A 14,996-nucleotide genomic window follows, 5' to 3' on the forward strand; every position below is an offset into this window, starting at 1 on the left:
CTACTTCAAGAGTTCATCTCAGTCCTACAAAGTACTTCAATCATATCAATCCATCTTTCTCCCACCCCACGTGCCCCATAAGAAAATTTTCCCATTAATTCCGTACATAAATTTATGGAATGAAAAGTTATACATAACAGTCATTTCGATACAATTCCTATATTATTTATCAAAAGTCCTACCGCCTTACCTGTTTGTTAAAATTTTTAAAGAAACAAAAACCAAAACGGCGATAGTTAAACTCATTGTTCTTACAAAAAAGTTGCTTCAAAAAATCATAGAATTTTTCCATCTAATTATTCATTGGTTTAAATCATTAATTTAATAAAACCATTTTAAGGTAGATATAATATAATTAGAAAGATTTGAAAATATCAACTTTGCTTTTGGTGATGGGAATGGGATAGTGGTCAGAGTTGAGACTTAAAATATATGCTCTAAACTAGTTCAAGAAAAAAGATGTTCCCATCCAAACTGATTTTTCCAACCCATCAGCATTAGTCTCTACCCGTCCCGCTATCGGAAATTTGTCATCCTATAATAGATAATGAAATTGAGTTGCAATGGTAATGAATGAAGAAACGCTGCTCATCTTCACCTGGGTTTTGTTTGGAAAAACTGAAACCAAATGACCAGGAAAAATATTCGGGAAGAAAAAAAAGCCATGGATAATTTAGACCTTTTTGGGGGGTTGGTATTAATTGATTAAACTTGAGGAAACTGATAGAAAGAACTTACAGACGTTGGCTGGGACTTGGCAATGAGAGTTTGAGGACTCGTTTCAAAAAAGCTATCAGAGTCCTTTTCTATGGTACTGGGGATCATGGGGTGGACATCTTTTGATTTATTAATCAAATGAAGTCCAGAGAAGTGATCACCCCAGATATCATATTTATATTTATCCTGAATCCCAGATTTACCTTCCCCTTCTAAAGAAGCCTTTTGGTTGAATGGCTTAGAGCCAGGAGCTCGAGCATGCAGAGCAATTTTGGAGGTTGAAGCAGCGAGAGGAGAGCATATGACATTTGGAGCAGGCCTGCCAGCAGAAGGAAAAGTGGCTGAAGACAGCAAAATTGGTTTACTGTAACTCTTTCCCGACTCCAAAGGAGTCCCCTTGGAAGAAGTTATTTCAGGTTTTGGCGAATTTGTGACAGAAGTAGGCTCAGATGTCTGTGCCTTGGTCTCATCAACCACCCTAGCAAAGAGACTACTCACCTCAATGGACTGGTTCACATCAGGAGACATAGGCCATGTACGTTTCGGTGTACCAGATACAGTCGGAGACAGGGGGGACGAAGGCGTAGAATTACCACTTTGACTACTGGAAACTTCAAATAGACCAGCTAATTTCATGCCACCTGCCTTTTTCTTCTTTCGCCGCCTTCCCCTTTCCTTGCCAGTTTTCACTGTGAGGTAGTTTGATTGAGATGCTTCCACAGCATCAGAATTCTCGATTACTACAGATTTTGAGAGCAGGGACGATGGTGGTGTTCCTTCCCCTTCAAAAACAGACCAAACATCCGACAATTGACTACTTTTCTCACCATGATGTACAGAACAAGTCTTCTCCACACTCTTTGTAGAACTCAATATGCGCTTGATCTCATTCTTGGATAAGAAATCCAGAGGGCTCAAAGATATCATGTGTGGCACAATCCAACAAAAGAACAAGAACATTGCAGAAGAAATTAGGAGAACAGCAAATGAGAATTTCTTAAGTCGTGTCCACAAGACTGATCGTCTGCAATTATTGAGCATATAGAAGGGTAGACTTGCCTTCATGGGTATAACAAGTATACCAGTAGCCAAGGCCAGTTCAAGATCTCTATACACCACAGTAGCAGAAAGATCGGTCTCATATGATATCGTAAGTTTTTTCGACTCCCCAGGTTCGAGGGCAAAATTTTTACAATTATGTACTAAGAAACCATCTAACCCACATTCTGTACCTGATATTTTAATCTTCTTGAATTCCAATGGCAAGTCACCACTGTTCTTGGCATAGAAGTCTTTCGATAATGGCAATGTACAGGCATGGCTAATCTCTTCCATGTGGACCGACCTCTCTGAAGGGGAGATGTTGAGCAAGATTGGGGATTCAAGTTCAAACTCTATACTGAAAACAGGCTTTGAACCCTCAAGAAGAAGCAGAGAGGACGAACCCCCATATCCTCTCAATGATAGCCACTCAACACCAGATAGATTATTTCTTATCAAAACAGAACTTCTCCAGTGACATCGTTTGGAAGGGTAAAAAATTATTGGTCCAAAATGCACATCGCCATAAGGATGAACGTAAGCCTCTGTAACTGCATCCTCTGCTAGTGAAAACCCATACTTCTTTGGCAGAGTAGAGTCATTCTGAATTAAAGCACCAGACGACAGGTGTGTAAATCCTTCAGGGTCGTGGCACTCATCAATAATTTCGCCTGAATTAATGATTAGCTGCATTACAACTGGCCACTCGCTTGGATTTTTTACAGTAATCCACTTGGTAGAATGACTTCCAACCTCGACCATGGGAAAAAATACCTCATGTTCATCAAGCACAGACATGGACTTTCTGGTCCCCATAGAAGCCCAATTTTCAAGTACCAATTCATCTGCTTCTGCTCTTTTCACATCCTTGAATTAAAAGAAGCATCTTGGTCATTTTGCATATTACCATATGAAGTGATAATTGAATAAGTAAATACAATTACAATATCTCAAGCTGCCATGCTAACAACAGTGATTTAAAAAATCTATGAATATAAAGTCCTAGTATCATTTGCTTATCAAGATCTGAGCCCTTAGTAACTCTTCGTAACCAAGCTGAATCTTTGCGTATCATTATAAGCATACACACATGAAGATTGAAAACCCAGATTACTAACTTAGAAAAGGTTGAAACAGTAAAAACGATGACATGGTTGATGAGGTGCACAATCAATCAGAAAGCAAGTAATATGAGAAGATTGGTGTTTGTAATGACGTAAATTCATCCAATTGAAAAAATGAAAGAGCAAGAAACTTCAAATCAAATTAATTGCAAAAATAGTTCATGAACTTAAAAAACTACTGAGCAAGATTCTAAAATGTGAAGTGCCAACAGAAAGGAAAAGAGGCATAGCAGCAGCAACCATACTACTAGATAAGCAGAAAAATGAATGGTTGTAAGAAACAAAGTTGGTCCTAAATGAGTGACAACAAACTCATGGCAACAAATTATATTTATAAATTTGTTTTAGAAAAAATGTATACCTTGATTTCTGACTGTAACGATACATGATTGGCCAAAGACCCTGTTCTTACATTTCCAGATGAGAAGTGTTCATTTTGCTTTTCATCTTCCATGAAAGAGTCCTTCCAGTATTTTGAACATAGAAGGAATATATCCTCGCAAGGTACTTCAATATGAGGACTAGTTGACTCATTAGTCAACACGAGTAATTTACATTTGCCATACGTATTGACAATTTCAGGTGAATCTTTGTGGAAGTGAGCATGTTGTTCATTACAGGTAATCAAAGCAACTTGGGTGACAGTTTCAGGGAAAAGTAGCAAGCCTTCCAAACTTTTGAACTCAAAAACCTTGCTTTCAGCAACTTCAATAACTTTAAGAACACTAAACAAGTGAGAAGCACTATTCTTCAGAGAGAGGGCAACGAAAACATTTCCATGGTACAGTATGGGCTCAAAAGATGCAAATACAGACCCTTTATGATCATTATGAGTTGACCACCCTTCAAGTTCAGCTTCAAGAGAGACTGCAACCACATCAGACTTATCCTGCGAAGGCCTTAATAACTGCAGCCAAAATGTACCAATGATTGTCCCACCATATTCAAATGACAAGTCAACTTCTATGATAGTTTCATTGCTGTGAGGTTCTATCTTCCACTGTTTGTAAGGCCTCATAGACAACAATGGTGAGCCTATATGACCATGTTGGATAACTAAGCCTTCTTTGATAATCGATGGCTTTGGCTCATGAAATACCTTATATCTATCTACTCTACAAACTGCTTCTGTATGGTAACATTTATCCTCTTTAAAAACTGATATCCATCCAGTTAATTCCTCAACATAGAGAACATCATCATAGGGATTGAACAAAGACAAATTTTTAGTCCATCTCCCACTTGAGTGTATATTTAAGCTTAACAAGGGCTGGATTCCATAAGGTGACTGAATGGCAAAGCCTTTAGCCGGGACCAAAAAACCACCAAAATTCGTCTGCAAAATCAGATGGGCAGAGGACAAGCCCAAATATTTAGGTAAGAAAACAAAATAAATAGAAACTGCTTCACCAGGTCCTAAAACAACCTCGCTAAAATTACAAGAGTAGAACTGTGAGTCAGTGCTGAATGGTTCATAGATATGTAGAAAACTTTGGTTGCATGTATTTGTCACAGTTATCGACGCTAAAGAAGGTAAGTATAAGAATTTGTGTTCCCAATTCAACTCAGTAGGACTAACATCTACAAAGGGAGCCATAGAACTGTCTGAATAATCTGAATTTGTAACATCAAGATTTTTCTTCTGCGTAGAACTTGGGCTTGTCTGATAATAAGGGTCCCCTCTACATGTAGAAAGATCAACTCTACTGGTGCTACCATATTTTTGTATGGAAGAAAGCTCATTAACATCCTTTCTTGAGTTTAATGAACATGAAATTATCCCACCTTCAAATAATTCAAACATACCATAATCTGACGACTGGCTTTTGTTTGCAGCCAGTTTATCATCTTGAGTTGATCCAACTGGTGATGATGAACCATCAAACAGACCCGAAGATGCTACTACTCCTATCCCTTTCTCATTAAATGAAAAGTCAGTTACCGTCGAAGGAAAGCAAAATAAACGACTGTCAGTACAAACACTTTCAAAACTTAAGTGGGTTGTTGGATTGCTGCCCGAGCTAATATCTGCAGGGAAGTTGCTACGGATGCCATTGGCATGATTATTCATGTAATGTCCAGTGTCTTCATTTGATGCTGATTGAAGCTCAGAAATAAAGCATGGTCCACATGCAGCATATTGAAAAAAAGCACATAACAGAACTAGTATAGAAATGATTGCCTTGGCAAAGTCTGGATGAAGCAGTCCCCTGAATAAACCAAAAGGGTATACTCCAGTCATTCCGAATTTTTTTCTCAATCCAACATACACAAGAAGTGCAGGAAAGTTTGTTAACAACGAAAATCAGACACTAAAAATTGAAAAGCTACAGTCACAGTCAAATAGTTTCTGGACTCCCTACTATTTTCATAAAATGTTCCTCCCGCCATTCTCACCAGTTAGACGATGTCATGCAGACCAACTGGTTGCATACATAGAGAATAGCATAACAAAACATTTAGAAGAAAAATGTCTGTGTATATCCGAGATTACCGCTTCCGAACATGAAGGTTAACAATATCCAACCGCAGCAATAGTGACTGATATCAACCTGATCACCTTGATTTTTCTTCTTCAAGTTAAATAAAAACTAAATTTAAATTAATGCCCAAATGCAACAAAAAAAACAACTAAACACTTGATGATTAGATTCCGAGTATCATGGAGTCGGTTCTAATTTGAAGCATGAACAGGATAGATTAAACTTCAAATCAGATTAACACACCCTTTAATAAATGAATAACCCATTAAAAAAAATCAATCAACACTAGAAAAAACAGAAAGCCGTAATAAATAAACAACCCAAGCTAAAACCACCAAGCAAACTAATCAGCCAACCCATGGTTTAAGCTCGGAATAATTTCAGATGACAAATACGTTCACGAAACGATTAAACTCCACAGAGAAGCATTCAGAAGTAAAACAACAGTTTAAGTAAAAATGGATAAAAACGTTCCAAGAAAAAACAGTAAGAAATTGGAAGAACCATGTTTTTCAGTTTTTTGAAAACAACAGAAGCAAAGTAGGTGGATGTGAAGAAACAGAGAAAAAGAATAGATAGTTGCAGTAATAGAAGAAGAAGAAGAAGAAGAAGAAGAAGAAGAAGAAGAAGAAGAAGAGTGAGCTCAAAGGGATGATGAAGAGGGGAAGATTACCGGGTAGAAGAGAGTGAGAAATGAGTTGGAGGTGTGGTATTTAGGGTAGGAAACTCCATGAAGAAGCACAGAGAAATACCATCTGAGTTCCGATGAATGGAAGTTTCCTTTTTAGGGTTTTGAATGGAAATTTTTTAAGTTTGGGTTTTCTGGTCTGCGTCTTTTCTTACAAGAAGCATACACCTGATAAACAGAACACCAAACGAATGGCTCCCGGCGAAAACTGGAAAAGGAAAAAAAGAAAAGAAAAAAAATGAAAAAAAGCCTTAAAGGTGAAAAATAGCCTTTGTTCTACTTAAATTACCAAAAACACCCCCACCGCACTTCCCGATGATTCACGGCGGTCACTGCCTCATTGAATTGGGCGTCTATGGGTCGCGTGTGGTTGGCAAATTTAGACTTGGACTCGTCACCCTTTTTTTTGGGATAAATTAGATTTTTTTGTTATGCAAATATTTGTCCCAACAAATTTTTTTAACTAAGATTTTTTTTTGTGATTTCAAATGAATGCTTTCCATAATTTTAAAGAGGTTTCCATAAAATCTAGTTTTTTTAAATAATGCAACATAGATCTATAATTGGGAAATTAATTATTAACTATAGTAATTAGTTTCCATTAATCATTGGTAGTGCAAACTTATGTTGGAGTTAAGTAGTGGACCTCAACTTCATTTGCACCTCTAATTATAAAATTGAAAATAAATTATGTATATCAAAATCATGGATGTACATGTACTCTTCAATCTCTTATTCAAATATATAGAGAATCATATCTTTGAGATGATCTTATAACTACATAATTTTAGCATCTTCCTTCAAGTTTTTCTTATCTACATGATTCCTTTTATCACATTTGTTTATCGAGCATCTTGAGGATTCATGAGACTTCTTAATCCCCTCAAACAACCATTCTCCATTTTTATATTTTTTTTTACTAATCAAACTTGGATCTTAATCTCTATCTTTGTATCTACATCTAATTCATCTTCATTGCAATGCATGTCTCACGTATTTTCTTTCAGATACTTTATATAGTTTATTATTTAATTTTTATGGGTTGACGTGATCTTATCGTGGTGTTTGCTCCAAGTATATAACACTTGTTAGGTCTACATGTTCTTAAGAAGAAAAAAAACCAAGTTGAGGAAATCATATAGTCAATGTTGGTAGTTCTATATATTTTGTCATACAATTGTTCCACACATCTCACTCTCTCCACACAATGTACGAAAATCTACTTTGGCCTCAACATATTAACTTAAACATCATACGTAGAATGTTGGACAATATTACACCAATTACGGGATACATATCTTTTGCATGTCAATTAGATAATTGAAAATAATGGAGCTACTCACCCAAATCATATGTATGAATCAACATTTTTTATTTTTGACTCTAGTATACTAAAAGGTGTCATTAATAAGAAGCATAAAAGATTGTCCTCAGGTTTAATATAGTAAACCTTGAAAAATTATAAAATACAATTTAATTTTTTTAAAAAAAACTAAAATCTTGTGACAAAAAAGTTGCGGCATATCGTTTCTTAATTAAATGTTGTTTAGGCATAATTAAAAAAATGAATACAAAGCATTGAAAGGGGAAAAAGAACATTCCAAATTTATTTTTTTTGAACAAATTAATGTTTTTTTTTCGTTCACAAATGTTAATTAAGATCATCATCCGTATTTTGTAAAACGATCTTCCACAATTGTTCTTAAATCCCTAAGATATTGGTTGTGCCATAAATAAGGTATTTTTCTTCTTTCCAAATAGCTTCTACTTAGCTATTCAATCAAGCTTTTTTTCTTCATCTGATTATGTAGCAAAGAAATATCTATATCTACTAAAAGGGGTTATGTTGAATTAATGTTTATATGTTCATTTTACTCTACATTTTCCATAAACTTCCATATTACCCTTTATCGAGTAGTTGTAACTTTTTAAGTGAAATATTAGATTACTTAGTGTATTTGAGGTTAATGGAACTTGACTCATCAAAAGCTAAGATGCATTTGTTCAAGGTGGATGTGTATATGTTACATTAACACGTTGAATTTTACGTGTGAGATGAATGTAGGAAAGAAAAACAAAATAATTCAAACATTTATATTTTAAAAAATATATAATTTAATTAATGAGATCCAAAATTGAAAGAAAATGTTGAGAAAACAAAAGATTTAATTGAATTAAAGTAATAATTAATACGATTATACAATACATCACATATTTCAAGTTTACAAATATATAATAAAACTTATTACATTAATGTTACAGTAGTGAAATATTAACATATTAATTCAATGATTTAATTACTATAACATTTTATCTCTAAACTATATAAAAGATTTTAACTTTTCAAAAGACTATAATATGAAAACAATAGAAATAAATTTATTGCATTATCTAACTTTTAATTTTATTTATTATATATTTAAAAACATCTAATTGAAATTAGATAATTTTGCATCCATTGCACGTATTTATTGACTAGTAAATAAGTGAAAGTTAGTTAAATTAAACAACCCTATCATTAATGGGATACGATAATGCATAATTTATAAGGCTAGTGTTGTCATTTAGACTAAGGTTGATTTTTATATTAGGTTGACATCATTTTCCTTATTTTTAAAACAAAATGAATTATTTTTATTGATAAAAATAAATATAGTCAATGAGGTTTGAGTCCGAGTATAGAAGGGGACTAGAAGACAGTTATATCACTCAGATAACTTTTTAAATTAATATTATTTCGATTTCTTTTTATATATGCAATACAAAAAGCATAAAATTAAGAGAGGATTTGGACCTATGCTAAATCCATTTGTAAAGAGCAATAGTCTTGTATATTTGATATATTGTGAATGATCGGTTAATTTTCGTTTATCACATTGTCATCTATATTTTTAGACGAAATATCTTACCCAAATAAAAATGGAGAAATTCAATTCAAACTGTAGAGTTTAAAGTTTGGTGTAAATATGTTAATTTGGTGTAAATTAAGATAGAGTATTATAGTGAAATTAAATGCAGTACTCATAAACTTGGTTGAACTTGAAGATCTCTCATTTGTCATTTTCACCTTTAAATTTTGATATTTTAATCTTTTAAATACAGTTTTTCTTTTAACTAAAAAAAGTGGAAGCAGCCGCTAATAAAAGCTAAAGAGACATCCATGATATCATTTACAACATCCTTTAAGTAAATGGTGGATGTGACAATTCATATATAAAAATTGATTTAGGTAATTTAATAATACCATTTGAGATGTAATAAATGATAACAAACAATGATATTAATTAACTAATATTACATGTACTTTGTAATTCTTTATAAAAACTGATTAAGTTAATTTAATAACATAATTTCTGAAATAAAGTTAAAAAGTTTTCAAAGGTAAGGATATAGCTCTACTCCAAATTTCAAGACAATTAAAAGGTGAGGACAATTTACTCTCTTTCCGGAGTGTGAAAGATCATTTTGTCCCCATCCACTACAAACAACAAAGTAAAATATTCTTGATAACTTCGCTAAAACATTTTATGTAAAAAAAATCCCTATCCAAAATTAATAGCAATTAATAATATTAAATAATGTAAATGGTCAAAATTAAAATACGAAAAAAGTATTACGTAATAATATAAATACGTAGATGGGACTGGGAGGATTCTTACAATTTATTCTTGATCTAAAACAGTTTAATTTTTATTTATTTTTATATCTTGAGGAATATTGAATTAGTTGTTCATTAATTGTGAATTGACTTTTGTGAGGTATAGAAAGCACATGGGAGTGAGACGCATTTGGCTCCTTGTTGTCCAAAACCTTTTTATTTCTTTGTGTTTCCTCCAGGAGCTTGGAATCGGTCATTGTGATAAATACATTGTCACAGACTAAGGGTAGTTTCGGAAATGTAAAAGTATCTCCAATACGTACGTGCATTTTGTGGACACGACACGTGCAAAAAGGTTCGCAACGTCACTTCTCGCCGTGCTGATGTGTACTCTCCGTGGCTCCCGGAAAATAGATTCACATAGCCCATAGAGATTTTAACGAATTGGAAGCGGGGGGAAAATACCGAACCCGGTTCAAATTTTTCTATCAAATTTTAGCATAATATTTGAGTTTTTTTCTTTTTCTTTTTTACCGTTTTCAAATATTATGAAATAAATCAAAATATTTATAAATATAATAAATATAACCGTTTATTTCGAATAGTCATAGGTTCAATAGAATAATATTTGTATAACAAATAGGAGTAATTTATTCTGATCTATTATAAATAAATCGTAGTATTTTAATCTATTTAGAAATAATTTGAGAAGTTAACCAATTGAAATAACTTTTTTTAAGGAATAATACAAATATCTTTCCTTTTATATATATATAAATTTTATCTAGACGAAAAACTTAAAACTGGTAACCATAAAAAAGTTTACTATGTTTCCACGGACCTCCTGTTTTATTTCACAAACAATTATATATGTGATGTTAGATTTGAAATCTATCTCAACCTATGGTGGTGTCTCGATTTACTACCACAAGTAATACTTGTTAACAAAATTTAATGACTCGAAAAAAATAAAAGAAAAAAAACATAATCCATAGGTTTTGATTATCCAAACCGAATGCCTACATCGCATTTGCGGGTAAAAGAATAATTGAAGAAACATTGAAGATGGAAGTCCCTGAGGGTTCACAGAAGACTGAACCTTTATTCGAAAAGGGCTTATTAGATCTAATCGTACCACGTAATCCTTTAAAAGATGTTGTGAGTGAGTTATTTCAGCTCCACGCTTTCGTTCCCTCGAATCAAAATTCAATCAAGTAAAGCCTTACTTAAAACTTCAAAAATGAATTCTTTTTTTTTTTATTTCTTCCGCAAAATTTGGCAGGGGGAACTCATTTAAATTGGATTGTGTTGATTCATAAATTTTGCTATATTAAACTTTATATAGCAAAATTGATAATCAAAACACAATCCAATTGCTATATTTAAACACAATCCAATATTAAACTTTATATAGCAAAATTGCTATATTTTATAAATAGTTTTAATATTTTATTATTAAAAAAAGTGATGATAATACTTATTCAATTATATAGTATATAGTCAGTCATTTCATAAGAAATAGGTGTTATATTACCATCAAAATATAAAATATCATTATTTTTAAGGTAATTATACAAAATTTTGTTCATATATATAGAGTAACTCAAACCCATCTAATGCTAAATTTTAACAAACTTGACTCTCCAAACACTATAAACGAATATAGTCTTTAGACTCAAATAATTATCTATGTTTAAATTCTATTTAAGTTTGAGTGTTCTCATAGTAGATAAATGTTCTTTCTGTTTTTCCTAGTTTAAGAGTGTAAGTAAGATAAATGCTTTGAAGAAGAGTATTTTCGTAATTGGGTAAGAGTAGGAGATCATTGTTTTCTAGTTCTATTGGTTTTTTTAATTTCTTAGTCATGCTAATACTAATTGTTGCAGCACGTAATAGTGGAAAGCTTTTCGAACCAGGGATAAAGTAAGTTATAAATTTGCCAATCACACTCACAACCCTTTTTCATGAGGGGGAGCTGAGGAAGGGTCCAATCATCACAAAAAAGGGAACAACTTACTGAGTTTAGCAATAACTACAAAATGAGGCACATATCTCTCATCTCCTTATTTCTACTGCTTCTGTGTGTGACTTTGACAAGTAACTCTAATACAACGAGTCTAAATAGACAATATTAATTTAAGAGTGATTATTTAAATCTAACTCAAAATTAATTAATAATTAAAATATATTTAAAGGAAATTTTATACCTAACAAAAGTGATTTTAAAATTAGTTAAAGATAGATTGTAGAGTAATTTTAGATAGGTTAATACAGTGTAACAGTGAAAGAAGCCCTTGATACTTTTTTTTTCCTTAAGAGGAAAATCCACCCCTTTTCATATAATGTGTTTTTGGTAAGGACTTGACTCTTGATGTAAATGAAACTTAAACTTTCGTATGTTTTAAATGGGGACAATATAACTACAAAAGAAAAAAAAGAAAAAGAAATTTGGTTCGTCTGTCAATTTGAAGATCAAAACTAATAATGATATTTTACTAATAAAAGGAAGATAAAGGGGTTGAAATCACCAAGGTTTAGTTATTACAAAACTAACAATATTAATTGACTAGTAAATGCTCAATAAATCCAAGTAATTAGTCATGCTTTGACATCTACCAGATTTTGATTGACATTCAAAAAAGAAAAAAAAAAAGAAAATAAAAGTTGTAGTTTCAGTCGTTCATTTTGAAGAAATTTATATATATGTTTTTGAAAATTGATTCATATTTACTTAAACAAATTATTCATAAGAAAAAGAAAAGGTATGAAATTAACGGCGTTTAACCGGAGGAATCTAAGAAAGGGAGCGAGAGGTTGGCGGCGGTGTCACGATCCTGAAGATTCCTTTAGTGTCCAGATGTATATCATTCCGAGTGTGGGCTATCTGTGTGGAAAAGGTAAGGAAGCGTCCAGAAGCGTTGGATTTGAGGGTATTAAACGGACGATGGAGATCAATTGTGGCCCCCAGTTCACTCGACAGCGTAAAGACTAAGGCGGACTATACGGTCCTTTGTTTTTTCACCTTCGTGAGTAGGGCCCACTTTCCTAACCCTAAACCAACCAACCTTCCTCCATATTTTCTAAGAAAAATAAAAATATCTGTCACTTATTATTTCTTCTTCTTCTTCTTTTTTAATTAATTATACATCTTTAATTCCTACAAATCAAGGCCAAAAAAAAAAAAAAAAAGAAGTTACAAAATAGGTATGCCTTTTGTTTTTCTTCTACTGTTTATTATAAATATTTGCAACCAATTTCATCGCTTAAAATGATTTATAATAGACTAACTTCTTCAGTTTGGACCAAAAAATATATTCATTTTATGGATGCACAATTAATGAATACCACATCCCTTTTATTTACTTTTCTCCTTATTTAATATAAATTACGTGATCGTTTTCTTGTTGCTTTAATAGAATTTTTAAAAATGTTAAAATTTATTATTGTATAATATGATTCAGTAATTTGATCAAATGTGTCAAACTGTGTTAAAGAGTTAAACTGAAAATTAATAAAAGTAGTCAAATCTTGAATCTCAAATGGGAGTTTGGTCAAAAAAATTTAAAAATAATAGGGTAGTAGTTACAATTATATATCAAAACTAAAAAAAATGCATCCCTCAAATTTATCTAAAATTTAAAATTCGATTATCAAACTATTGATGGTATAAATACAAGGATTTGTTAGTCAAGTATTGTATATTTAACAATCTAATTTTAACAATTTTAAACAATTAGGCACTTTCTAAAATGAAAAGAGAATCTACAGGAATTGATATAAAAAATAATGGGTAGGAAAAGAAGTGTAGGCGATCATTATTAAAAACATTGTAACACAATAATGCTATAATAAAACTAAATATAATATATGAATCAAATACATACAACTTGTTGGTTGTTACGGGTGGTAGTTGAAACATGAATCCTAAGGTCAAGCCTTGTGATTCACTATTTTGGTCTAATTCTCAAATAGTATGTAGAAAGTCAAATATATCATTTTCAATATTAATTAGAAAAAGTAAAATAAATTAAACTAAATGGGTACTTTTGTTAAACAAATTATATATTTTGTGTCTCCACACATTAAAATTTGAAAAAACTAAAAGAGGTGTTCAAATCTATATAATAATATGCATCCAAATTTATCTTTTTTATTATTTAAAAAATAACTTCAAATCGGACATAAAAATTGGTTGATAAAATTTTCCTTCCATTTCTTAAATACAAAATAAAAGGCTTCTTCATGAAGGTTTGATATAAGTTTTTCCACGGTAATAATTAATACAACACCTCATTGTACTTCATATGAAAGTTGCCCACCTAATCTTGAAGTTAATCGTACTTTAATAGGATAATTCAAATAAATTTAAGAGATGATAAATCTAAATTTACAATTGGTAATAATCAAATTAATGATTCTCACCAAATTTGAGTTTATGATTTTTGAGATTACCTTTCTTCTTTTTTAATTGTTAGTAAAGAAAGGAGATACAATAAAAGATGAAAATATATATATATATATATATATATATTTGTTAATTCGTTTTAGCATTCCCGTAGCTCAGTGTATATATAAATTAATGACTTTAACTTACTTTATTAATTAGGTAGCTGAGCTTCATTAACCTAACCTTTGATGACATTAGTTTCTAGACCATTGATTCTCACACTTTCATGCCTCCTAGAATTTGTTTTCATTTATATATTTGAGTTGACATATGTCAATATAAATTTGTACAAATCCTGTCAATATATATGTATATATATATTTAACCATTAAATCTCTTCGCAGTCTCATATATTTTGTAAAATGTCATAATTCAAATCATGGATTAAAATCTTATGAGTTTGAATTTGATTTTGCTGCGAAGTTCAGATTAAGAATCCACTTATTTGGAAACTTTGTTTAATTAAGTGGAGAACTTCAATTGTATTCAATATTTATGTTCGAATTTCAATGCTATAACAATAAGTTACATTTAATGAACTTTGGTATTCGTTTTTATTGTTAGTCTAATAGTTTGACTTCAGATCAATAACTAAAGTCGAGATATGGCATCATTGTTTTACAAGTACTCTTTTTATTTTATCTTTGCAAATTTGTGCATGTATATATGTACAATATACAATATAAATGATATTGTAATTGCTCACTACTCTACAGTATTAAAGTCCAAGCGAGTGTTGGTTGGTTGTTTAACATTTCCTTGAAACAAATGTTTAAATTAAGAATTTAATTAGTTGTTATCGAATTTTAACTTTATACTTTAACCATTCAAAAACCTTCTTTGTTAAAAAAAAATAATAATAAAAATAAATAAATAATAATAATCTTTTAGAGCGAAT

General features: G+C 31.5%; 1 protein-coding gene across 4 annotated transcripts; it reads right to left on the reverse strand.

Moving 5' to 3' along the window:
- Window positions 1–564: 564 nt before the first annotated feature.
- On the reverse strand, window positions 565–6,281 carry LOC101218779. Of its 4 annotated transcripts, none has more exons than XM_031887463.1 (4): window positions 6,039–6,281; window positions 5,280–5,455; window positions 3,244–5,092; window positions 565–2,625 (listed from the first exon to the last, which is right to left on the reverse strand). In XM_031887463.1, the coding sequence occupies exons 2-4, from the start codon at window positions 5,339–5,341 to the stop codon at window positions 706–708; spliced, it is 3,831 nt and encodes a 1,276-aa protein (XP_031743323.1). In that variant the 5' UTR covers window positions 5,342–5,455; window positions 6,039–6,281; the 3' UTR covers window positions 565–705. The 4 variants fall into 4 exon arrangements, with proteins under 4 accessions (XP_031743323.1, XP_031743325.1, XP_031743324.1 ...); XM_031887465.1 differs by having other exon boundaries at window positions 5,377–5,452; window positions 6,039–6,280; XM_031887464.1 differs by having other exon boundaries at window positions 5,377–5,455; window positions 6,039–6,280.
- Window positions 6,282–14,996: the final 8,715 nt, after the last annotated feature.

Source organism: Cucumis sativus, chromosome 6, assembly GCF_000004075.3.
Source record: "Cucumis sativus cultivar 9930 chromosome 6, Cucumber_9930_V3, whole genome shotgun sequence".
NCBI classification, from domain to species: Eukaryota; Viridiplantae; Streptophyta; class Magnoliopsida; order Cucurbitales; family Cucurbitaceae; genus Cucumis; species Cucumis sativus.

Bases quoted from the DNA above. Each gene is read 5' to 3' on its own strand.
- LOC101218779 (XM_031887463.1), bottom strand. From the start codon at position 5,341: ATGTTTTGTTATGCTATTCTCTATGTATGCAACCAGTTGGTCTGCATG. The intron at 5,093-5,279 runs GTGAGAATGGCG...TGGTTTATTCAG, and splicing joins TGCATGACATCGTCTAACTG to GGGACTGCTTCATCCAGACT. The intron at 2,626-3,243 runs GTATACATTTTT...TTTTAATTCAAG, and splicing joins CGTTACAGTCAGAAATCAAG to GATGTGAAAAGAGCAGAAGC.